The 26,817-nt window shown below is 42.4% G+C and overlaps 1 protein-coding gene across 4 annotated transcripts; it reads left to right on the top strand.

Moving 5' to 3' along the window:
• Positions 1-6,717: 6,717 nt before the first annotated feature.
• Positions 6,718-16,116, top strand: KLF4 (KLF transcription factor 4). 4 transcript variants are annotated; one of them, XM_083185112.1, is made up of 5 exons: positions 6,747-7,276; positions 7,658-7,781; positions 8,710-9,604; positions 9,695-9,859; positions 14,990-16,116. In XM_083185112.1, exons 1-5 carry the CDS (start codon positions 7,272-7,274, stop codon positions 15,163-15,165), a joined length of 1,365 nt encoding a protein of 454 aa, XP_083041238.1. In that variant the 5' UTR covers positions 6,747-7,271; the 3' UTR covers positions 15,166-16,116. The 4 variants fall into 4 exon arrangements, with proteins under 4 accessions (XP_083041228.1, XP_083041217.1, XP_083041208.1 ...); XM_083185102.1 differs by having other exon boundaries at positions 6,718-7,276; positions 7,658-7,766; positions 8,710-9,859; XM_083185091.1 differs by having other exon boundaries at positions 6,719-7,276; positions 8,713-9,859.
• The last annotated feature ends 10,701 nt before the right edge of the window (positions 16,117-26,817 follow it).

The raw sequence follows: 26,817 nt of genomic DNA, 5'->3' as shown, positions 1-26,817 counted from the left end.
TTTCTTCCCAAATCTCTCACTTTCTGAATCTCTCATCCTATTAAATCTCACCCATAATGTTCCCATAATAGCCCCGACATTTCGGTTCATTGAACGCGGACCTTTATCAAAGAGCCTGCAATGTATAGAATAAACATGCAAACAACAAAGTGAATGCATGGTATCCCCACAATTACATATTGCACAAACAAATATATACATGATCACTTACATGCAGGGCTATTTTTCAGCAGGCTCCAGCAGGAACTGAGGCCCTTATTCTAGTTCACTCTTTCTGACAAAATATTTCTTAGATGGACAAAACCATGTGCACTGCAGGTGAGGCAGGTGTAAAACCCCACCCAAATCTAATTCTCTCTGCAGAAGTAACACCTGCCTCACCTGCAGTGCACAGGGTTTTGTCCATCTAAGAAATATTTTGTCAGAAAGAGTGAACTAGAATAAGGGCCTCAGTTCCTGCTGGAGCCTACTGAAAAATAGCCCTGCTTACATGGGTCAGAAGTCACAACAAGTCAAAATACGTGGCAGCATGGATAGTGATGAAAACCTCCTTGTACAGGAGGACACCATGAGTAGACCTGCCGGGCCCGGCTTATATACCCTGTGAGAAGCTCATTAGTGTATCACGTGAAGCGGGGATACTCCCGCCACACGCGCCAGCGTTGGACTTCCTGTCTAAACCAGAAGTCACGATTTAAGAGCTATTATGAGTTCTAATCCAAACAGGAAGTGATCATTATTCCAATCACTATAAAAACCAGCCACCCTGCCTCTCTCTCATTCCTTTTCTGAATGCAGAGCAAGGAGGTTACTACTGAAGGAGTGTCCTGGTAAGGTAAGGAAAAGGGAGCTAATTAAACAGCTATACTGTAATTGCTCAAGCCTAATCATCTCTGTATAAATAGAGTGGAAGGACCAATATAATCAGCCTTAAAAAAGTTCTTAGCCTAGAGTCGGACTAAGGAACCTTTCATACAAACAACATATTGTTATTATTTGTTTTTGCATCCATTGTACCTCTTAGGTGGGTATTCAATCTCCCACCACTAAATAGTGGCTGGGCCCTATACAATGCTGTCTTTCCCGACAGCATTGAACAGGGATCTCGGCAGAACAGACCCGACTTTAGAAGCAGGTAGGCCAGTTGTGCCAAGAGCGGCCATGAATTGTTGAGCTCCCGGCCACAGCTCGATGATCCACGGTCGTATCTCATGGCCACGCCCCCTTTTGGGCATTCGGCAGGAGGGACATTGAATCCTGCCTGAAAATTACCAGACGAGCCGGCTGAGAACAGGACAGGGTCACGGCTGTCGGGCCAGCCCGACAGTTGTGACCTGGGATTGAATATCCCCCATAACCAAAAATTAACTAGGAACTTTATTTTAGATGTCCAGAAAGACCTTACCTAATACTCAATAATGTAAAAACAAGCCAAGGCAACTGAAGACTGACCACAGTCAAGTGATTAATTATTTGGAAGACAACTTATTTATGGAGAATATTATCATGCTAGAGCAGTGTTTTTCAACCACTGTGCCGTGGCACACTAGTGTGCCTTGAGCTGTTCTCAAGTGTGCCCCCAGAGCTACAGACCAGTTTACAGCCACCACCAGTTCAATTGTTATTTACTGGTCTCTTATTTTCCTGTAAAGGGCCAATGTATTTTATTTTTGTTACCTGTGGGGACCAGTGTGATTGCTTTTTATATGGGGGCCAATAGGTTTTTTTTTTTTCCTGTGGGGGCCAATGTGTTGCCTTGTAGGGATCTCATGGTGTGCCTTGGCAATTTGAAAATCTTATTTAGTGTGCCGCGAGGTAAAAAGGTTGAAAATCACTGTGCTAGAGGAACAAAGAACGTTTTTGATATTAGTGGAGCTACTTATCCCATTTGGAAGCCCCAACCAATTTTATGGTTATTATAATTCCTATCATTTGTGTTCCATAATAATGCGGTGATGCGGGTTGTGGCATACTTCTAACTGTTCTTTAATCTTTATCTAGAACTATTGTGACATTTCTCATCTACAAGATGCATATACATATATAAAAGGATATATATTAAAATGATTTATTGTGTTGTTGTCACAGATAAATTATACATTTTTATTTAATTATAAACTTCTCTAGATAGTATGAAACAAAACAGATATACTGTACAATTCTATTATTTATTTTTCTTATCCATTCGATTAAACCTATCCCCTTTTTCATAAGATCCTGTGAGATATCTTTGATTATAGTGCGGCATTTCTTTCCCTTTTGTGTATAAGTTTTTCTGAGAGGAGAGGGTGGGGGGATGAGGAAATTTGAATTTGCCTACACTTTGTTTCTCGCCCAGGTCTGACCTAGGATTTTAAAACCAGGTCAGATCCTTTCACACAGAACCAGGGTCACCCATTTATACACTATGTTAAATGGTACAACCTGTGTATAATTCTTCTTTAAACCTACGGTTGAATTACCAGGTTACTCAACCCAGGTTATTTCCCTTTAGTGCTTTAACATGGCAACCTGGGTCGACCCGGCAATAACCCAGGTTGTGTTTGCAATGTGAAAGGGGTATTAAACTGGTCATAGAATAATTAATGTGATTGTATTTTTATTCTATTTTTGCTAAATCGTTAACAAATTCTATGCCTTAAATGAGCAACAATTATGGTTTATAATCCTGCTAAAACTGCTCGGCTGACTTGAAATTCTCATCTGCTGTTGATCACATTGCACTATATCAGTATTACTGATTGATAAAGATGCATGGGCCTTTTATTCAACCCAATTGCCAAACAAATAAATAGATGTGTGGCAATATGAGAGCATTGTCTAATCAGCAAAGATAAAAATAATAAAAACATACAGTACTCTGCATCCAATACCTTTCAATGATCTGGTAGACACATTGCCAGTCCTGGTTGAGTTTATCAAAATCTTAAGTATCAATTTCAGTATTTTTGTGCATTATTTGACATTCTCATGTGTTAACTGCAAAATCCCTTTATTTCTCTAAATCTCTATGTATTTGCTTGCATCAGTCCCTAAAAACAATTACATATTATTCCTTTCTTTAATTAGCTGATTATTATTGAGTCAATTTATTGGGAACAATTCAGACTCAATTCGCAGCCGAGCGATTCTTAAATGACCACGCATGAGCACGGTACAAGCACGGTACAAGGCTAGCATTTGCTGTTTGTATGCAAGGCGATTGACAGCGGCTGCCATTTGTGGGTGTCACACCTGCATTTTCTGGGAGGGCCCCAGAGAACGGAGACAGCTCCCGGGCCTTTGGGAGGGAGGGCCGATGATGTCAGCAGCGGCCTCCTTCTCCCCACGGCCTTCGCAGACTTACTTGGTGGCAGCGAGCAGGGGGGAAACCATTTGATGATGAGTAATTGAGAATGTTTTTCCACCTATGTGCACCGCTGCGTTACCTCTCTGAACATTATTTGGTTTATTTTCTATTTATGTGGCGAGAGATGCAGTAAATATCCAGTTTTATATTCAAGTCAAAATACAAATGATGACTAATCAAGCGAAAGCTTTGAAATTGCAACTAATAAATTTAAATGCTACTGTAACAGCTTTCATAACCGTTAAATGTGTATTTTTTTGTAATTTTTTATTTTTGCTTAATGACAAGCCTAAAGTACCTCCAGTTTAAAATAAAATGCATATATATTGAGCCAAACGTAATAGGGTGTGATAATCAGAAAGTGAGAGATTTGGGAAAGTTTTCCCATTTTATTTTAAAGTGGCAATTAATTACATGTCCAAATTAACCTGGCTTATCAGTGTAAATGATTGCCGCTTAAAAAAAAAAAAGGAAAAACTCTCCCCAAAAATCTCACGATATGATAAATCTATGATAAAGAAGTTTTATTCTGTCCGATGATCAAAGACCAGTAACCATAACAGACCAAATGTTCACAGCCCTGTTATTCACCGATGGTGTATTTACTGTACATTAAATTTAAAGATGGAAACCCGAAGGTAATAAATATGTGTATTTACTAAAGTCTTTATCCTGCCCGCATGCCAGGTCCCAACCCGTGATGTGCTTGCAAAATTTTGCAGGCACATCGCTAAAGAGTGACCACTTCTCTACACAGGGCCGGTGCAAGGCACCGGAGCGCCCCAGGCGAGTCGGAGTGGGGGCGCCCCGGTGCCGGGGGGAGTGGTACCTGTGTAAAAAACTTGCGCCCCGGAGTCCCTGCAGTGCTGCTGGAGCGGTCAGGGGTGTCCATGCCGCAGGGGTACCTGCGGCGCCGTCATGTGTATAAAGCTGGCTGCGGCCGGCGGGGTCCCTGCAGTGAATAGAAAATAACTAGCGCTACCCGCGCCGCCGCCGCGCGCATAGCGCTAGTTATTTTCTATTCACTACAGGGACTCCGCCGGCCGCAGCCAGCCTTATACACATGACGGCGCCACAGGTACCCCTGCGGCACGGACACCCCTGACCGCTCCAGCAGCACTGCAGGGACGCCGGGGCGCAAGTTTTTTACACAGTTCGCTGGGGGTGAGGGGCGAACTGCCGCCCTCCAGTTGCCGGCGCCCTAGGCAAATGCCTAGAGCTGCCTAGTGGTGGCGCCAGCCCTGTCTCTACACAGTGCTTGCATGTCACTGGCTGCCCCCAGACAATGGCTGCCCATGGTTTGGGGTGGAGCTGCTGTGTGTGACATCACGCAGCCACTGCGGCCCTCCCACTCCGAGCGGTCTGAACGATTAGTCGCCACCGCCTTTGCGTCTTTGCCACTCCCATCACTATTTAACTGAGATACCGCAGTGTAAGTGCTTGTGTACGTGCACCGGCACATGCGGGGAGATCTCCGGAGATCGCCAAGAAGTGATTTTCAGTGATCTGCGCAAATTCTGATTTAGGCCCAAAATTCACAGCATCTAAACTCATCTGATCATCTTAGCAATTCCATGTACCTCAAAGGTTAAGTAAAACTAACAATAGTGTGATAAAGCATATCAAATACTTTATTACATAAGAAAATAATTATATTTCCCCTCACATAAAACAAATACTTCAACAGATTACCTCTGTGACCATAAGGGCATATATTCAATGCCGTGGGCGAGCGGTGACTGCGAGCAGGACTTTTTGCTCGCAGTCACCGCTCACCCTGTCAGTATTCAACTGACCCCCCTCATTCGCAAATTCCCCCTCGCTCCGTGAGGGGGAATTTGCGAATGTGCCTCCAAAAGCTGCGAGAGCCGAGGCTAATTACAGCGAGTTTGCTGCACTAGCCGCGGCTCTCGCAGTTTAGGGGAATCCTCGCCGTTCTGTGACTGCGAGGATTCCCCCGGAACGTTGCAAAGTGCGAGCGGCCAGTGCGGGGGTTAAACTGCGAGGATCACTGGTTTTCTGTGATCCTCGCAGTTTAACCCCCTCGCCGGCCGCTCGCACCGGCATTGAATACTTGCCAAGGAATCATCATAGTATTATACTTTGGAGAAAACATAGTTTAAGCCTCATACACAATAGCCGACCTAGCAGCGGCCGATATAGTGAACCATATGGGTCAACAGTGTCTAGGTCGACAGTCAAAAGGTCTACATGGGGTTTTTCACAGGGTTTTTTTAGCCGACATGTGCCGACAGGTGGTATTTCATGCCCTACCATCCACTAGGGCGTGGTGGGAGAAAAAAAATTGTGTGCCTGAAGCATAGCGAGCGATGCGAGGGGATGCCGTGCCCTGGAAACTGTGTACATGTCGACAACCGGGTCAAAAAACAGTGAAAAACCCCACGTCGACCTTTTGATTGTTGACCTAATGCTTGTGTCGACCTATTGACCTGTCGACCAAAACCCATGTCGACCTTTCCCCATGTTGACCTAACTGTGTCGACCAACTTGCTGTAGACCAAACGATACCAACCCGTGCAGCACATACTTTGTGAACTGTGCAATGGGATGCAAAAATGCACCATGTATGGGCACCTTAAAACCCTCTCCCATCAATACAGCAACTTTACATACTGTACCTGTCCCACATCATTTAAGAAATACTGTAGAACCTAAAAATTGACTCCCTACATTTCCACCTGCACATTGAGGTGCAAAAGCTATATGGGATTGGAAATTAATTGCAACTACAATTTGCAGAGGGGATTGCAGCACTTTGTGTGAGACAGCGCTGTAGAATAGAGAATAGTGCGATTGAGGGGTATATACAGTTATACAGCAGTGTGTGTGTGTGTGGGGGGGGGGGAGTGGAGAATGCACAGCTGTATGATGAAGGTGTGCGGCAGGGGAGAGGTTGCCTTCTGGACGCGCTTCACTCTGTCGGGACGACTGTCCGGTAGCGCGCACCGTCGCCTAGCAACCGCCACTGTTTAGCTCCCTAAACATCCAGCGACGTCACAAAGCCTAGCGGCCGCGCCCACCCTTCTCACGCCTCTCTGGCTGACGCCAGGCTGCCACTAGCGTCACAGCCCGGGGAGCGTTTGCCAGCCAGCTGCTGCTCTGACGTCACGCCCCAAGCCGCGCCCCCATCTCACTCTCCGAGGACCCTCCCACGTGCGGCAGCACCGGTTCACTGCCGGACACAATCCAGGAACATATAACACATCCCTAAACGACGCGGGTGCGCACGCATATCACACAGATGTGCATGAGCGTCATTCCCTACTGTCAAATAAAAGGGGCCGGGGTCCCATAGCATGTAGTAAATGTGGGGACTTTCGTCTCCAAAAGCATAAGCGGTTTGGCGGTAACGAGCGCCTTACGCTGGGGACAGAGGAGAACAGCAGCAGCAGCAGCGATGACAGTTGAGGAAAGGGGGCGTGGTCCTGGGATTGTTGTGAAGCGCCGGTGGGACGGGGGCGGAATCCCCGAGCGTAGTGACTGCGTCACGTGTGGCGAGTCACCGCCCCCTGCTTTTAAGCCTTGTCAGCCGCCGCTCGCAGTCAGATATAGCACACGAGGTCGGGGTGGACGCGGAGCCGCGAGCGGGAGGCGGAGCTCATGGCAGCAGCGGCTACAGGGGTTCCCCGCGCGCTGCTCCTGTGTATGACAGACGGGGCCGGGGCGTGCATCCCCGTGCAGGGAATACCCCGTGCAGCTCCGTGATCGGCAGCGCCCGCTCCCTGCACACTGTGCCTTCTACACTCCCGTGGAACCTGCTGCTCTACTGGAAGACTGCTCTCACTGCAAACTCTAGTCCTGTGTGGATTTGTTCTGTATAAACTTTCCCCGTGTCCTGTGCTGATTTACCCACTGTCATCTCACTGCACTGACGCAACGCACAGCTGGCTTCGCTAAGTTAATGAGGTATGTGTGTGGGCTCCTCCCGCTTATCGCCTGCTCCTGATCTGTGTGCCGCTGTATATAAAGTATATGAGGTGTGCTACCGTGCCCGGCAGCCTGTGCTTCCCCTCCTGCATCTGGGTGCGCACACCGGCACCTGCCCCAGTTCCCTGCACTGTAATGGCAGCGCGGCATGCACCACTGCGCACGGGCATTTTGTCTAAGCATAATATAAATGACAGTATGCACAAGTCACTGCTCTGGTATAAGGGGCTATTGCCCAGCCAGCTCTGCTGCTCCCCTTGCACCGCGTATACTGTAGCTACGTGTGTGCAGCAGCAGCAGTGTGTATATCTATCTGTGTGTGCCGTACATGTGATGTGACCGTTGTGTGTCTGTGCCCAGGCAGCAGCAGCCGCCCAGTGAGTGTGACATGGCTCTCAGCGGGACCCTACTGCCTTCCATCTCCACCTTTACTGCGGGAACCCCGGGCAAGGAGAAAATGCTGAGACAGGCAAGTGCTGGCAACGTGAGTATCCTCAGACAGCAGTGTCCCTGCACACATACACACGGCGACACTCCTGTGAGCGCAGGATCCCCAGTGGCCGGGGCACGGCTCCCCATCCTATGTGCGTGCTTTGCCAGTGCTACAGGTACACATGCACTGTGCCGCTGCACTGACGGGTTCCTTCATATGTCCAATTTACATCACCGATGCGATGCTAGAGGATGTATTCCGATACTAATCTACCCAGCCAAGCCGCACTCTGAGTAACATGTTAATGACTGGCTGTTGGTTTTTTTTTCCGTCTTTAACATTAATTTGAGCACTCCTAAGACCTTTGCAGTAAGACTAATCCTAGCGTAATGCTATAATGGACACTGACTTACAAGTACATTTTTTTAGTGTGTGTTCTCAGTTTTGGAATATTTGTGATGCATTTACGTGTTTCAGTGGAATTAGGGTGTCTTTCCATTCCACAAGGTTAGAGGGGGGGGGGGGGGTGTACTTGATCAGTGCCTGCATTTTGCCACTTCTGATCTTCTTGTGGTGGCTTTTTCAGATGGGGAGATATAGGGGTGTCTCATGTGTTTAACAAAGAACCAGTTTACATTAATATTCCTAAAGGGAATTCTGAAAACACAGCAAAATTGTCAAAGGCTAGAAAGTTGTTTTTGGTATATTTGTATGGAGTAAATGTGAAGTTATCCTGTTGCTTGTTACTGAGCTGCAGTCAGGCATATATGTTGTAAACAGCTGTATACCTTATTGCTATGTATAGTGTCTGCATATAACCTTACATAAAGCCATTGAGTTCTAACCCTTGTGTCTGTGTAGTGTATGTTGCTGAATCATGATATACAGTAGGTACTCAGACACAAGAAGAAAGTGTCACTTTTTAATGTCTGAGTACTTTTTTGTAGCTGCTTATTTATACCTCTTTCCTTATTCATAGAAGTGGAGAGATGAGCTGTCCCACATGAAAAGGCATCCTGCTCTTAACCAGTCTCGCTCCTATGATGGTTTAGAGGGAGACTCTGCAGCTTTAGGGTCTCGCAGGGAGCCAGAAGAATTTAATGAACTTCTCGACTTTGATTTTATACTATCCAATTCCCTTATTCATCAGGAGTCTATGGTTGCCTCTTCCTCCTCGTCATCCTCTGCCACTGCTTCCTCTCCCCCACCAGCGGCTCCTCTCGCAGACAGCATGTCTGCCAACTGTAATTTTACATATCAGCTACGCTGCCCCCAGGAAGCATCTGGAGGCACCACTCTCATGTACTCCCCTAGAGACTCCACCATAACAACCCCTACTTTTAACCTGGCGGATATAAATGACGTGTCTCCTTCTGGAGGGTTTGTGGCTGAACTAATGAGACCAGACTTGGACCCGGTTTATATGCAGCAACCGCAGACTAGCCTACAAGGAAAATTTGTATTAAAGACTGCTGTGGAAATGGGTGATTATGGGCAGTCCATCAGTGTAAGAAAGAATGGTTCTGGCATGGACCCACCCATGGTGGTATATACTAGCCACCCTCTGCCCAGAATGTGTCAAAAGATCAAACAGGAACCATCTACATCTTGCTCTGTCTCATGCCAAATGGACGGACAAGGGCAACAGTCACAAGGACAGCATGACTTCCAAGTAGGAAGAGTGCTATCAAGCAGGACTAACCAGCCTTTAACACCAGATGAGTTAATGGTCAGGGATTGCCATGCCCCACCTCAGACACTAAGCCACCCATCTCTGCCAATACCTCCTGGCTACCACACTTCTGCCAGCTTCCCTCACTTCTCACCAGACCAGCAGCAGCCACCACTGCCTCCAACTGCACTTCAGTATCAAGGTCAGTCTTATCTAAATATTTTTGAAGAACCTTTAAACTTTCAACTATTGAAACAAGAAGTTATGCTGACTCCACCCTCTTCACCTCTAGAGCTCTTAAACCCGGGCAACTGCTTGTCAGAAGAAGCTAAGCCCAAGAGGGGTCGCAAATCGTGGCCCAGGAAAAGGACAGCTACTCACACATGCGAGTACGCCGGCTGCGGAAAGACTTATACCAAGAGTTCACATTTAAAAGCTCACCTGCGCACTCACACAGGTATGACCCATTTTATCTTCTATGACTGCTTGCTAGCTTGGCGTGTAATTTAACATTGACACTTTTCTGGTTGTAGTATGTAGACCTGATGTTACAAAACATGAGTGAGCTTTGCATAAACATCTGTGCCCACACAGCTCCGTTTCCTTCAGAAGACTATTTATAATGTCGGCTTTTGTGGTTTACTCTTGGCAATGCTTTAGGCATATTACAGAGGAAAGCACAAAATGAGGCCATGAAATAAAATAGGTTCTCTACAAATAACTTGAACAAGGATGCTAGGTGGTCACAGATTATAATAGAATTTCACATCTGTGTCTAGAGTGGACAGGGCCTGGAAAATTCTGTGTGAATTTTATATCAAACCAAATGTGCCCACTCATGGAAAGACCTTTTTTTTTTTTTCAAGGCATGATGAATGATGTGGCCATGACCGTGCATTAGCATCTCCCACAATCCCCCCTCCATCCCCACCCGTGGGTCCAACTTTAGCCGATGACCTAGCAACGGCATCTCCTGCCCCATCCACTTCAATCCCCGGGCCAGTGTATACAATAAGAAAAAAATATGGTTGCTAAATGACCCATCTACCGTGATCATTTTACTCAATTGTTCTGTGTGTGTGTGGGCATGATCAGGGGTCTTCTAGATTTTAAGGAGAATTGGATTGGACATGAAATCTATCAATGTTTGGGCACCTAAAGTTATCAATGCCTGTATCATAGTCAACATCAAGTAAATTGCTAATGGAAGGTTGTATTGCCAGTGAAGACTTCTGGTGCCATGTCATGTGCTTTGGAATGGTTAGCCAATCATTGATTCTGGGTGTTCTGTAAATTTTTCCTTTAGCTGGCCTTGTGGAGCTTTTTTTAAACTCTGAAAATTGCTTTTTTACCTCAATTGTTTAAACATTCCATATCTTTCTTTGAAGCTTCGTTCTCTAAATTGTGCCAGGATTCCCACAGTAGGGTGTTCCTTGTTCATATAAACAAGACTGGTTTGTGAAAGTGTATATTGTGTGGATAAAAATAAAACCATAAATCTTTCATTTTTATTTCACTAGTTCTAGAACATGTGCTTTTAGGTCAAACAGTTGACATCCAAACTTCTCCGGCTATAGCTATTGCATACAGAGATATGCAAGTCATTTAGGGAGGTAGTTATCAAAGCTTGGGAGAGAAATAACTTTGAGAGCTAAAGTACCAACCATGCGCTCATAGCTGACACTTTTTCAAACACAGGGGCAGATGTATTAAGCCTTAACATGAGATAAATACATGGGTGATAAGGAGAGATAAACGCCCAGCCAATCAGCTCCTAACTGCCATGTTACAGGCTGTGTTTAAAAAAAGTCAGTAAGGAGCTGATTGGCTGGCTGTTTATCTCTCTATCACCCTTGAATTTATCTCTTGTTAAGGCTTAATACATCTGCCCCACAGCCTGTAAAATGTAAGGCAGAAGCAGGTTGGCTGGTACTTTTTATTTCTATTTCTTACAATTTAATTTCTGAGCTTTTAATTTTGTGTTTTGAGACTATCCTAGTTAAAGCAAGGTCTCAAATTCTGGCTAAAGTCTACTTTAGATTTCAGCATTATAGGGTGTGTGTGTGTTGTTGTTTTTTTTTTTTTTTTTTTTCTCATAATGGATGGTCCCCATTAACCCTTTGAGTGCCAAGTAGGGTTACCACCTCATCCCTTTAATTCTGGACACATATTAATTACACAGGTTCTGTGGCTGGCTGACTTCACCTGTTTTTAATCAGCCACAGAACCTGTGTAATTAATGTATCCAGAACTAAAGGAATGAGGTGGTAACCCTAGTGCCAAGTGAAAAAAAGGGGTGAAAATGACCAAGCACACATTCTTATTCATCATAATGACCTGTAATGCTTAAGGTGCCTATACACGGTGAGATTTGCGGATGCGATGCACATCCCACCGTACAGATCAAAAAGTATGTGCTGCACATAATTTCTTTAACTAGGTCCCGATCCCAGCCTATAACTTGAATATGAGAATTGGATTCCTGTGTCAGCTACACAGTGTTATGGTGTGTACCCACTACAATATTCCTGCAGATGAAATCTTCAACTATTTCCCCTTGGAACTCCGATGCAAATGATCTAGTGCATACACAATGAATAACGTTAACAATATAATAGAGGGGTAGATTTATTAAGGCAGGTGAAGTGATAGATAAAGTGTCTGGTTTTTATCACCGGTCAATCAGCTCCTACCTGTCATTTTTCAAACCAAGCCTGTAACTTCACAGTTAGGAGCTGATTGGCCGGTGATGAAAAAAGACACTATCACTTCACCGAGCTTAATAAATCTGCAGCTGTTACCTACATACTCCTGCTAATCATGTGGTCATTGACCATATAGTCAAACTGCGCTGCATGTGCAGATGGAAGGGGCGTTAATACTCAGGAGTGCGCATAGTTATTGATATTGCAAAGAAACTGGATGGTCCAACAAACCTATATTGTTCAAAAGGGCCAAAATGGGCACTATTGATTGTAATATAGTATAGTGCAGGGGTTCTCAAACTCTGTACTCAGGACCCCACATAGTTTACGTTTTCCAGGTCACCTGGCAGCTGCACATGTGCATTCATTAAATGTTCCACAGGTGGAGCTGATTATTTCAGTTGTGATTCTGTGAGTAGACTTGCAAAACATGCACTGTGTGGGGTCCTGAGAACGAAGTTTGAGAACCTGTGGCCTAGTGTGTATGCACCCTTTTTTTTTGTGCTAGTGAGGGAAAGTGTTGTGGTCCTAGTCCTCCCCCACCATAAAATAAACTAATTTAGCAGCAAACTTAGTCCAGATATAAGGATGTCTTATTGTTTTTTCGGTACTTGTGTAGTTTCACGGCGCCACCATGGCGCCGTGCGTCTGAGTCCCCTTGCGGGGCACGCTTCGCTCGCCCACGCTGCGGGCTCGCAACGCTATTTAAAATCAACTCCATGCCAACATAGATAGTGGAGGTACGAACTATCCATGTTGGCATGGAAGTTACTTTTTTGGACATATTTCGTGATGAGCGTACACCCGGAAGTAGCACGGTGCCATGCTGGCGCCGTTAAACTACACAAGTACCGTTTTTTCTATGGGTGTTTTTTTTTTTTTTTTTTTTTTTTATAAAAATAACATTTTACTTCTGGAAAATGGACTCTTCAGACATAAATTGGCAATCAAATTGCTCCATTGACATTTAGAAATGATCCAACAGATAGGATAACCAGATGAGGGCATAACAAACAGTTGTTTGTGTTCTAAATAAAAAAAAAAAAGCATTTATGCAATTTGAACAACCTGTTTTATAAATTCATGGTTGTTTTTCACCCACAAGCTTTTCTTGTTCTATTTATTTTTGTTACCTTGTGCCAAAAGTTGTCAGTGAGGGCAGTTGAAGATTTGTCACTGACTTTCAAGTGGAAAAATTCATTTCACAAGATTCTAGGGTGTGGTTAATGTCTCTGGAATCCAGCCAAGTATACCACAGATTATATTCCTTACTAGAATAGTAAAAAATATTAACAAACAATGAAGGTAAAATTACTTTTATCTTTTAAAAGACACCACAAAAGAAGCCCTGAAGGCCAAATGCATGATCCGGGAAACACTGTAACCACAGAGCAGCAGTGGACACTCCGATGTTAAGAAAATACTTTGGAATATTTTCTTGCTTTGTTTTTTGGAATCCACGGTCTCCACACTTTTTTTTTTTTTTTTTTTTTTTGTTCTTGCCACTACATTTTTCTCCTTTTTTGAAGTAGGCCTGTTTACTTGCTGTCTTTGTGGAGAGAAGGTTAATATCTTGCATGTAGTATTTTTTGTTTTTGTAATCTTCTATTCAAATTTAGCCATGACTGTTTTGCAGACCAAGCCTTATTTGCAAAGTTCTATCACTCTTATTGTAGAGAAGCTATTTTGTGGTATGGACCAATAGCTGCACGCTCATAAATGCTATTGAAAATGACATTAGCGTGGCTTTTGTGCCAAATGGCGAATGTGGCCATTAAATGCAGTGGACTCGGCCATTAAATGCAGTGGACTCTTGAACCTTGCGCAGTTTAAGGGGATCAGGTTTTGTCACTTACATTAAATATGGCGAGGATGGCTTGGTTTTGGCGAGGAATAGCCATCCTCGCGGTTTAAAACCCCCTCTTCGGCCACATTAAATACCGCCAAATGTATTGAGGGCTGTTGAGTTTTTTGTGTTATGTACCAAATCAGGAGTAACTGCAAAACCTAGAGTTTGCAATAAGTGCACCATGCTAATAAGCATGACATGATTTCCCTGTATATTGGACTTAATATACTTAGCATCCAAATTCACAGCTAATTTACGCCAAATTTTTGGCACTTTGTCCTGCTTTTTATATGGATGGAAACCTGTATAAAATGTGGGGGCATATACTTTTTCTTTGAGTTGACACCAGTTTGGTACTTATCACATGTGATGTGATGGCACATTGGAAAATCTTTTTCTGAATTGATCTAGTGCAGCGGTTCTCAAACTGTGGGTCCTGACCTTCTCAGCATGGGGTCGCGACTCCATGTTGCTGACCATCAAGCTGATGACTTTTCTAATCTCAGTTAGTTATTCAAGCAGTCTAATAGATCTGTTGAGTTGTCTGTTATTTTAGACTCCACACATCATGTTGTGCCCTCCACAATGCTGCTATGTATGTGCTGACTGCTGACTACACATGTGATGTGATGACCTTCTGCAGTAACTTGCTGGGGTCCCGTAATTATTTGTATTGTCTGATGGGGTCCCAGAGAAAAACAGTTTGAGGACCCCTGATCTAGTGTAATCTTGACTAACTATTTTGGTAACCAGAATAAAAATACATATATAGAATTTAAAGATTTGTTTTTTGAGAGTATAAATGTGAACATGCATATCTTGGTAGCTTGTGTTCTAAATGTCAGAGTGCAGACAAACTGGTTTGACATATGCCTAGTTTTCATGACAGCTGAGCCATACCAGTCTGCGCTACTTGAATTTTTTCCTTTTTTATTTTTTTATAATTTTTCTTCTCAAATTATAGAAGGGGAAGGGTGGTGTTAATTTGGTTTGGTATGCTGTTGTAATTAATGCTCTATGTTCTTTTCCATAGGAGAAAAGCCATACCACTGTGACTGGGAAGGCTGTGGGTGGAAATTTGCTCGATCTGATGAACTGACACGTCACTACCGGAAACATACAGGTCATAGACCTTTCCAATGCCAGAGGTGTGACCGAGCCTTTTCTAGGTCTGACCATCTCGCGTTGCACATGAAAAGGCACTTCTGAGTACATGAATGCCTAATACTGCCACAAGAGTTTCAGTATTTATATTGCACGTAACATGGGAATGGGAGATAAATGAACACAAGCACTACAAGTTGCCATGTTTAATGAGAAGGAAAGACTCTGAAACCTGAAACAATGGAATAACTATTCTCCGCTACATTATGGAGAACATACTAATTTAACAGTCTAGAAGAAAATGGGGTTTTGACTGGATCTTCGAGCATTCCATTTTTGGATAAAACTGGACTTTAATCTTTGGACTAGGTCTTAAGGCTCAATGACTGGAAATGGTGATTGCACTATTTAGGTGTTAAGTCTAGGCCCACCTGCTGCTGTCCTATTTCCTCATGTTCCACCAGCCAGGTGATGTATGGGCTTCAGCCATAGTCCACTGAGTAAATACTCATTGGGACATGTGTAACATTTGAGGGAAGGATGTATTATCTTAATTTGATGTAAAACTCTAAAGTTTGCCTTTTCTCACACAGTGAAAAAAAGCTAATTAAATGCTGGTTGAAGGAAAAAGTCATTTTAGCTAATGGTGCTTCCAGGCTGATACTTCTAATGGTACCAAAAATTGAAGCCAAAGGTTCTCAAACTGCTGCATATTTGACAAGGAAATCTATTTCGTCTTCCGATATTTTTAAAATTTGACCAAAGTCAGGTGTGTAAACCTGATTTATTTTAATATATTTGTGTATGCAGGCAGTGTGTGATGCGCTGTGGTTTCTATGTGCAATAAATTGTACAATGGTCTATTACCACATATGCCTTACCCAGAACAAATGTTTCCTTTTTCTATATAGGACTTTACATAGTAAAATATGTAATATAAACCTATGACAACTTCTATTTTGTATATTTGTAAACTATGAAGTGAATGACACATTTTTGGAATTTGTATTTTGCTTATTCAATAATTTTAAATAAACCTATATTTTATTTGGTGGATTATGCACTTTTGTTTCCTTTTATCTATTATATTGTTACCTGGTGGAGGTTCCACAAGCAAAATGCTTTTATTGGATTAAATACTTTCAGATCCCTATATAAAGTAATGATGTTGTGTGGTGACACCACTCTTTTTATATCTTAGACTTGCCTGTCCACATGTGTAACATAAGGTTTTATGGAAAATATATGCAGCACTTGCATAACTTCCGCTTATCTGGAGATTGGCAGAATATGCTGTATGTGGAGCGACCATGTATCTCTGTCCATTAGGCCTTTATGGCTGTCTTTTTACATTAGTTACTTGTGGGCTTGACCCAGTAGCAGGTTCCTGGGGTTGCATACATTTGTGTGATATGATGTATTTTGGGTGGCTAGATTAGCAGGGGACAAATAGCAGACAATCATCTTAAACCCTATATTTTAATATTATTCCTAGAAATATAAAATGTCATGTGTGATACCCTACATAAAATTCAACGCCAGGTCATTAGTTTGCTTTGTAGGTTAATACAATAACAGACCTTTCTGCATTATTATACATTAACTCGTATGTTAAAGACAAAATTTTGCAACTCCGTTTACCTGTAACTTCTTGCCCATTACAATCCCTTTTTCACATTGTCTAAGAAGCGATCTAGATTTAAATTGTTTTCTATAGAATACCTTTACTTGTTACCCAGCAACACAGATTGTCCGTGATATGGAGGTTATCGGCTAAGGGTTTCCCCAGCTATCAAAATTCAGAAATCTGCCTAATTCAATTAAAAAATGTTTTCCTCTGCGAATGGCAGGAGATTTGTAGAACCTTTTTTGAACAGAGCTGACTTCTTTTAGGCACAGAGGAAAAAATAGTGGGTGCAGAGTTGTGTGTTTGTCCAGAATGTCAGGCTGCCTCTGCCATTTTTGCACATAATTGGCCAGATGCATAAAGCTTTAAAAAGCGATAAAGGGTTGTGTGATAAAATACCATCCAATTGGCTCCTAACTCCCACGTTCAGATGCACCAAGCTTCAAAAGAGATAAAATAGAGAGTGATTAAAGAACCAACCCGCTCCTGCCTGACATCTTTCAAACCCAGTCTGTGACCTGGCAGGTAGGAGCTGATTGGCTGGCTGTTTGTCTCCATTTTATCACGTTTGAAGCTTAGTGCATCTGGCACTGGGTTTGAAAATGAGTTATGAGCTGGTTGGTGGCTTATCACTCTCCACTTGCCTGGTTTTGCACTAAAATTAAATGTTGTTTTTTTTTGGTACAACATACTCTTTTATTAAACGGGTTTCTGACCTATGTGCCTTTTTTTAACATGGAAACATAGAATTTGACGGCAGATAAGAACCATTTGGCCCATCTACTTTGCCCATTTTTTTACCCTTCAGGTAATCTCAACCCTTTTTGATCCTTATTTCTTTGTAAGGATATTCATATGCCTATCCCAAGCATGTTTAAATTGTTCTACTGTCTTAGCCTCTACCACCTCTGAAGGGAGGCTTTTCCACTTATCCACTACCCTTTCTGTGAAGTAATTCTTTCTAACATTGACTCTCTTTTCTTGAACTTTTTATTTCCTGAGTTTTCTGCATGGTCATGTCCTGCTGCCATATTGTACTTCTGAGAGATACATGTAACTGCCAAAATCTAAAAAGGGTGTTCTAAAATGTTATACTAATTGGAGAATCTACGTTGAATATATATCATGCCCTTATCTGCCCTTTATGAAGGTATTTGACAAAACTGCCTGGGCTCTACAATGCAAAGTAACATAACATTATTTTTCACTTAATAACAGGTATGTATTAGGTGTATGCTTGCTGGAACCATCCAGTCAGCTCACAACTGTCAATTTTAAAATCCAGTCTATAACTTGACAGTTAGGAGGGGATTGGCCGATGATAGTGTGAGTGTGGCTGGTAGTCTATCACTTTACAGAGATTAATAAATATCCCCCTCTATTTTTTTTTTGTGTGTACATTTCTCCTTTTTAGGGGTTGGAATCGCCTCATGTATTTACTGTTCAATTTCCTCTCTAGATATTCTATTTGGGCCCTTCTCACTAGTAGTTTTCACATACTAAAAATGGAAGAAGCTTGAAGCTCTAGACCGTCATTTTCTTATTTATCAATACACTGTTCTGCGCTCTATTTTGTTTATCTGCGATTATGTCTGTTACCCTTTTGAAATTGGGCTTTATTCTAGGTTCTTTACAAAATGATTATATTCAATGACCTGCAAACTAAAGGTCCAGACACGCTGGCCAATTTTGCCCAGCGTGTATGGACATTTATTATTTATTTATTAGCAGTTTTTTATATAGCGCACACAGATTCCGCACAGATTGTTATCGCTGGGGGGGGGAGTTATTCAATGCATACACACTGAGCGGCTTTCCCCCTGCCCGGTGCTGTCAGCGGGGGGCCGACGGCTTTCCATAGTGCAGTGCTATGGAAAGCCATCCACAAAGCCGCTCATCTGCTGGTCATACCAGCAACTAACTTTTTGTGTATCTGCACATCTATCCAGACATGCTTAAAGAGGGAAACCCACTTTGTGTGTATGTATAATTACCAGTGGTGTAATTACCGAGGGTGCAGCTGCTATGGGGCATGTGCTGTCTCAAGGGCACGCTGCTCCCAGTCACATCAGAGCAGTGAGCAGCATGGCCCGTGACATGCGGGAGCATGGAAGAGGGCCTTGTACAGGGAGGCACCAGCACTCCTCATGGAGCAGGTTAGCACGAGAGGAGGGCACATTGCGGAGAGGAGGACATGTGGGGAAGGAGGAATGGGGCTGCTAGTGGGACCTGTTCAGAGGAGTCGGTTGTGGAGGTGGAGGTGAGAAACTGGGGCCGGTGATCGGAAGTATCAGGGCAACAGCACGGATGGGACTCAAGAGTTATAGGCCTTTTCCACTGACTGCAGGTGTAAACCCTTTGTAATCCCACAGTGTCAGGCTATGCACGGGGGTCGGAGGAGTTTTGAAGGCCACATAACCGCTTAAAAAAAATGTTAAGATAATCTTTAATTTTTATTATTAAATATTGCCTAATTTATGTATCTTCTCTCCCCAATGCTGTGCCTCCTTGTCTCTCGCTCGCGCGCTCTATGGGGCCCCTGGTATATATGTGTATGTATGTGGCAGGGACTGATGTGAATGTTCAAATATCAAATTATTGTGGGTACTTGTGAGTTATCCGGGCGTCCGATTTTTTGATTGTATGCCTTAAGTTAAGGCATATAATCAGATGCGATGCGATGCGATATCGCATCGCATCGCATCGCATGCGATATCGGATGCGATGACCCGATTTTTCCATAGGAATCAATGTTAAAATGATTCCTATGGAAAAAGGGGTCCTTTTCATACCCCTACTATCCAAGTGGGCATGGAGTTGGATATAAACCTGTGGCGAGCGTAGCGAGCCACCGAGCCCGAAGCGTGGCGAGCGAAGCGAGCCCCGCGAGGGGACGGTATTCCGTGTCCCCTCGCGGGGCTCGCTACGCTCGCCACGCTTCGGGCTCGGTGGCTCGCTACGCTCGCCACAGGTTTATATCCAACTCCATGCCCACTTGGATAGTAGGGGTATGAAAAGGACCCCTTTTTCCCATTGAATTCCATGTTAAAATGGACTCAGTCCATTTTAACATTGATTCCTATGGAAAAATCGGGTCATCGCATCGCATCGCATCGCATCGCATCCGATGGTCGCATGCGATGCGATGCGATGTGCCCGATCCGACCCGATTTTCAAATCGGACGCCCGGATAACTCACATGTACCTTATTGTGTTATTGTAGGAGTCCCTTATACAGGGCTTTATACCTGTAAGGAGGAGTGTCCTTTAGCTTGGAGCTTGCATTTCAGGAACATAATAAGGCTAAAATAATGTCACTTGTAGTTGGTATTGTGGGTTAACTATGCTGTTTGCCAGCAGTTTTATTAAGCACATGTAAACTATTTTCTTAATTTATTACTGCTTTCAATTTCTTAGTGAAAGCAGTAATAAAAGCTGCTCTGTTTGATACTTTAATAAATATTTTCCCCAAATAAACTTAAAGGCCCTTTTAGCATTGTATATTTGCAGCTTAAGTCAGGCCCTGGTTAACTGTTCCACATGCCCTAGGCTAATACACATGTACTGTAGCTCCCCTTGCAACACTGCTAAACGCACGTTAAGTAAGTTACATTGGCACCGCTATCTGGCAGTCACCTTAATAACTTTACCCTCCACAGTACATTAGAGTGTGTGATTGCAAACAAGCATAGAATAAAATGAGTCCTTTATTTTATTCCTTGGCTGACACCTGCAAGGCACCCCTTTTCCCCTGTCTTGGCGCCCTAGGATTCAGCCTTTTGCTTCATTAGACACTGCCATAAACACCTATGTTTGGGGCGGTTAATTGCAAATCTTAAGTATTACTTTAATGTGTGACAGACTATTACATTCCCACAAGTAACCATAACATAACCCCCATAGGTTTCTATGGAGGGATGTTTAACTGCCAGATTTACAAACCTCCACAAGCATCTAGACTAGAGGTTGGACCCTGCACCTACAGCCATCTGCAGATCGTGGTAGTCCAGAGGCGGAACTAACATTGGTGTAGCAGACGCGGTGGATCATGGCCCCTGAGGACTAATGGGCCCACTGCTGCCCTGGTCACCCACTTTTCCTGTCACATTCTGCCTCTCCTTGTCGCCCACTACCGTGTTGCATATTGGTTCCTTTGGGTAGGGGAGGGGGCCCAAATTATATTTTTGCACCTGGGCTCACCACCCACACGTTCCACCACATCTGTAACCTATTTTACTGATGTAAATTGATGTGAGCCTGTTCACCCTTGATTATATAAACTAGCATGTCTGCAGTACATTATAAGAATGTAGTGGTTTCATTTCATGGAGCGGGTCACCAGAATCATGTATGTATGTTTTATTACAGTTGCAGGTATTCTACGTCAGTTTCCTAGCTGATACTGTGACATTGGCATTTTAGAATGTGTTCAGATGTTTTGGACTCCATTCTTCCTTCTACGAGGACAATATTTATTTTGCCGCTTTAGCTGATAAATAAACCAAACCAAAGCAAAACATAACCATTGCTATGCATAATTGTTTTCAAGGTGGTGTTTCCTTCAAGCTTCATCTGTTCTCTAAAACAAACATCTGTTGTGGTTGGGCATAAAAAGTAACAGGTTTCTTATAAAAAGATGGTTATGCATGCATAAATATTGCTTTTAGTGATATGTTGTACATAACTTTTTTTTTTTTTTTTTTTTTTTTTAACTTTTCCTTGCAGATTGTTTCAGGCGCAGTATTACTTCCCTCACAGCTATAATATACTGCAGGTTCTTTACAGTAATATATAAGTTTTGCTTGTATACTGAACATAGGGAGAGCTATATGAAGCCAAGAAAAGAAAGGAAATGAGCCAGTGTAGAAATTACCATGACAGCTAATCAGGAGCTACCTTTTTTAGAGCTTGCACTTCATAAAGGTTACCTCAAGTCTGATTGGTTACCATGGGCAACTTCACTCGTATCACTGCCTTTCCAATTTACTAGCCCTCTTCTGTCGTTTTTCAGAGGTGTTCCCTATATCAATTTTCCTTCTTCCATTTACTGATACTTGTGCCTTCCCCTGCTTTTTCAATTGTCTATTTTCAAATGTTCAGTCAGCTGCTTAGAAGAGCTCATGGAGTGGTTAAATAGGTCATAATATTTTTTCGGCTCCGGTATTGTCTTCACCTAGATTATTTAAAGGCTTAATGAGTTTATCAAGTTTCAATGCATTCATTAATCATCTGGAAGGGTGCCCAAGAATTTGCACAATACACATATTTTCTATGACCAACAGTGCAGGTTTTAGTGATATCCAGGCTTGAGCACAGGTGACTTAATTAGTACTGGGGTTATTTTGATCTACCCATCTGTGCTGAAGCCTGGATATCACTGAAACCTGCATTGTTGGTGTGCCTTGAGGACCGTGGTTTGTGAGAGCCTGCTTTAGATGAACATGTACTTGGGCTGCCTCACTCACATACTCTCCTGTTTGCTCAGGCAGAAAAATACAAACATGCAGACAATTGTGAGATGGTGCCCTTAAAGAATATCGATCTGCAATTAATCATCAACCTTTTTACAGGGTAAAGTTCTAATCCACCAACCAAGGGGACCTAGTAGCCCCTAAATCACCAACTGGATATCCAGGTTCAACCCTTAACTTCTACCATAAATGTTATTATTATCACTGATAGATACCTTAAAAAAAACTTAAATGGTCTAAACCAGATGATGGAATTATCTGTTTAGAAAAAAATCGCCCCACTTGCTCCTTTGACTCACTGACGGATCCCTATAAATAGTACTCCTGTCAATAACATTTTTGGCATATAATTGCTATTAGGAATATAACAACCATAATGATTTCATACCTTCTCTTCCTGTCCGATATTATCCATACCCAAAAAGGATTTCACTTCCATCTAATCAGAAAGGTAATAGTAAACATCAATGGGGACAAGCATAAAGGATTCCTAATTGGTGTGTTGTTAATCTATCCTTTCACGCCTCATCACTTTAAAACTTTAATGTAAAGTAGGGGGAACATACCTCTATCCGTGGTATTCTCAAGTCAATTATGTGATCAATCGTGGTTTAAAATTGAGCAAACTTCCCTAAAAGTATATATTAAACAGGAGTTGTAATAACCATCGTTATTCAAAAAGGTTTTATTCCACATTAATAACCTGGTGGGTGACAAATCTTGCATTAATGTTCACTTAAGTTCGTATCACACACATATATATTATACAGCAGAACAAGATCACTGTGGAAGTAGCCTTACAAATACATGAAATGTGTTTTGTATTTAGATATTGAGCTTAATTGAATAGGGCAATGTAAATGCAGCAATCAATTACAAGTCCTGAAACACCAGCAACTCCCACCCTGATTACATGTATCCCTTAATTGCGGAGAACTGGCATTGCCTAACAATCACATTTACCTTAAGACTGCCGAGTATAAAACAAGATGGGGGTACTGTTGTTTCATACAATGAACCCCAATAAAAACAAGGGGTTACCTCGTTTTGAGTGGAATATTTTCTTGTTTTTAAATGGTAGGTCTTATTGGTTTGCAAAATTATTACTATACATGGGGGGGGGCAAGCTTTGAGTACTATAATTTCGAGCTTTTATTGGATTTATATTGGATTTGTATTAGCTTTTATTTATCTGGTACTACAGTGTCTGCAGTACTATACAATGAATAATTTAGAATATAATAAATAATAGCTAACCTTGGCATTTGCCTGCAAGTTAGATGTGTTACGGATTTATCATTTTCCTCATTAAAATGTATCTATTTTTTTTTTTTGTCTCATTTGTTTGATTTGGTTATCTTTAGTTTTAGGACTTCTAAAAAAATTTTAGTGCATATTTTAGCACAAATTTTTTAAATTCCGAAGGATTCACAAACTTTTAAGCACCTCTGTACATTACATATAGGTACAAACAACCATCAGTTATTGTAACGTCTCATCACCAATGGGAAAACCAAGATAAGGTGCTGTGTGCAACAAATAGATATTTTGCTCAGTTGGCTTAATCAGCATAGCTGTTGAAGCAACAAATAAGGTTAAAGGTCATTTTGGACAGCATTAGCAACATTCCTAAGGTTACAAAATCCTTTTTAGTTCCAGTTAAAGGGTACTGCAATGGGATCAAATATGGCCAATCGTATATTGTACTATTTTTTGTGCATAGTATATTGATTGAAATTGACATTTGTAGATTAAATTGAATATCACTAAGTTTTACTTTGCCTTACAGTTCATAGTCATTTTATATTACTTTTAAACAGTTTGTTGTGGGGTTTTATACTTTCATTTAAAGGAACTATACTGAAGGCCGCAAAGCTTTTGACCACTAATTTGAATGGGTCTATTAACTAAGCCTTGGATGGAAATAAAGTGTACAGAGACAAAGTAATAGCCAATCAGTTCCTGTAATTATTTTTCAAGCACAGTCTGTTACTGTACATGGCAATTAGGAGCTGATTGGCTGGTACTTTATCGCCATCCTAGGCTTTGTAAATTGACACCTTAATGCTTTAAACAATGTCTCTTCTCAGGTATTACGATTTGAAAGAATTTCTTCAAAAAGGTGGAATACATTATGTTATACGTTGACTGACATGGGTAATAGATGTATGATTATTTGCATCAGGAACAATTGATGACTCCAAAAACAAAGGATACTTGTTTGATTAGTATTCACTTTCTAATGGCCTTAGGATAATGGCAAAATATATTTTGAAACATAGATATTTTATTGGGACTGATCCCATTCTCATGCATCTTCTTGTGGAACCACCACTGTTTTGGCTATAGATCTTGGCTGGGAATGATATACCCACTTTAGAATTGAAAACTTGGCTAGTGGTAAAACCCTGGGGTCTATTGGTTCAACTACTGTGTTAATATCCATTTTCTTTTAGTGAGGAATAATTTTAACACACAATGTTTAAATATGTGATTGGTTATATCGTATTTATTTTTTTACTTGTTCATGTCATAAACTATATGTGGGAAAATATAAAGATGATAAAATGCATTTCTCTACTTGGCTTGTCCATGTAAAAATAATGCTACAGGTCGAGTATCCCGTATCCGAATATCCGTTATCCGAATTATTCCGAAATACGGACATTCCAGAAAGTGAAAAAAAATTTTTTTTTTGCTAAAAACTCACTGGGGACATATGTAACAGCATCACTGGGGACATGATATGTAACTGGCACTATATATGTGCAAGACAATGATTGCTTGGCATTCAAATTCAGTGCTGAGATAGTACACACATTTTGTTTCACGTTTTGAAACTTTGTTTTTTGAACAATTAAAATATGTTTGTGTGTATTTTATGTGGTAATAAAATATATTTGTGTGTATATTATGTGTTTATACAGCATAAATGCAAGATACTTCAAAATACATCATTGAAATATTAAAATATTCCGAAATACGGAATAATCCGTTATCCAAAATTCTCCTGGTCCCGAGCATTTTGGATACGGGATACTCAACCTGTATTAATAACAGAAAGAGTTTCCAAATGGGTTGATATTACTGTACCATGCATATTTGTATGCTTTACCCAATATAATTCCAATTATATGAGCTAGTATCACCAGTGGAACCCAACCTAATTAACCCCAAATTAAAAAAGCAATTGCTTGTACAGCATATGGCACCCTGGCTGATTCATTATATCCTATGATAATAATTCTTAGGTTTGATATGCTCTAAAACCCACATGGAGCTTGCAGTGGGGCAAGAAGATAATATTAAACAGAGAATAAGACCCGAAGAGCACATTTATATTAAAAGTATATTATTTACTGAAGCAAAGACTATGGCCAGTATTCAATGCTGTGGGCAAGCTGTGACAGCTCGCAGGGCTGCCTGATCGCTGTCACAGCTCGCAGGGTCAGTATTTAACTGACCCCCTGCATACGCTGTTTCCCCCTTGCTCCGCTTTTGGACCGAGGGGGAATCGGCATTTGCGGCAGCTAAAACAGCGAGACTCACGGCTAATTGCAGCGGGCTCCCTGATTAGCCGCGAGCTTTGCTGTTTAGGGGAATCCTTACTGTCCTCTGACAGCGTGGATTCCCCAGGAATATTGAATAGAGTGAGCAGCCGACGCAGGGGTTAAACAGCGAGGATCGCTTGTTTTCTGCGATCCCTGCTGTTTAACCCCCTGCCGGCCGCATTGAATACAGGCCAATCTCTTATATATTTTAAAGCAAAACATAGGACTTTATTTACTAAAATGGGAGTTCTATTGAAGATGGGATGTTGCTATTGGCAACCAATCATATTTTATAAATTATCTTCTAGTAGGTGCTAAATAAATAAGAAGATTCTGATTGGTTGCCGATAGCAAGATCCGATCTTTAATAGGACCCCTATCTTACTAATACCCCTTTTACACTGCCGCAAAACCAGCAACGGTGTAAATGGGACACGCCATGTCCCTTTACACTGGACTTCTACCCATGTCCTGACCTGGGTAGAACACGGCTAGGATCTGGGTAGATGGTGGTGTAAATGGGTAAACCGGGTCATCTGACCCGGCTCCCATTTACATCAATGGGGTACATGCAACCTGGGGTCCGCAGGTTGGAGGGGGGGGGGGGGCGGCACAGACATGCTGCACTGCTGGCTGCTATACTCTGCAGACAGCAGCGGCGGCAGCGGAGGTGGTGAATGGATGCCTGTGTGCGGCATCCATTCACCTCCCGGACGACGGCTGTCGGGGTACACGGGGGCTGGGGGCAGCCCAGCAGCTTACCTTGGTGCTGGGCTGCCCCCAGCACGGCGATCAGTGTATCCGGCGGGGATCACTATGGTCCCGGCGCTTGGAGATGATGTAATCTTCAAGCGCCGCCTCCGTCTACACTGCGGGTGGGCACCGCAGTGTAAACGGTGTAAATCTCGGATCTGACCTGGCTTGGATCCTTCTTCCAAATGCCGGGACGGATCCGGGTTTGGGTATAAATCAACTCCATAATGTCTTGTGTGTGCGGTAGACTTTCTAGAAAAAAAAGTCAATATAGGCTTACAGTATGTATTGAAGAAAATTGTATGCACTTATTGTTATTAAGTGTTTAATAAAGCCTTTAAAATCTTGTCTATCA

The sequence above is a fragment of the Crinia signifera genome, chromosome 1, assembly GCF_055691185.1.
Source record: "Crinia signifera chromosome 1, ASM5569118v1, whole genome shotgun sequence".
In the NCBI taxonomy this organism is placed as follows: domain Eukaryota; kingdom Metazoa; phylum Chordata; class Amphibia; order Anura; family Myobatrachidae; genus Crinia; species Crinia signifera.
The sequence above is the reverse complement of the archived record's forward strand: the minus strand, read 5'-3'. Positions and strand labels throughout refer to the sequence as shown.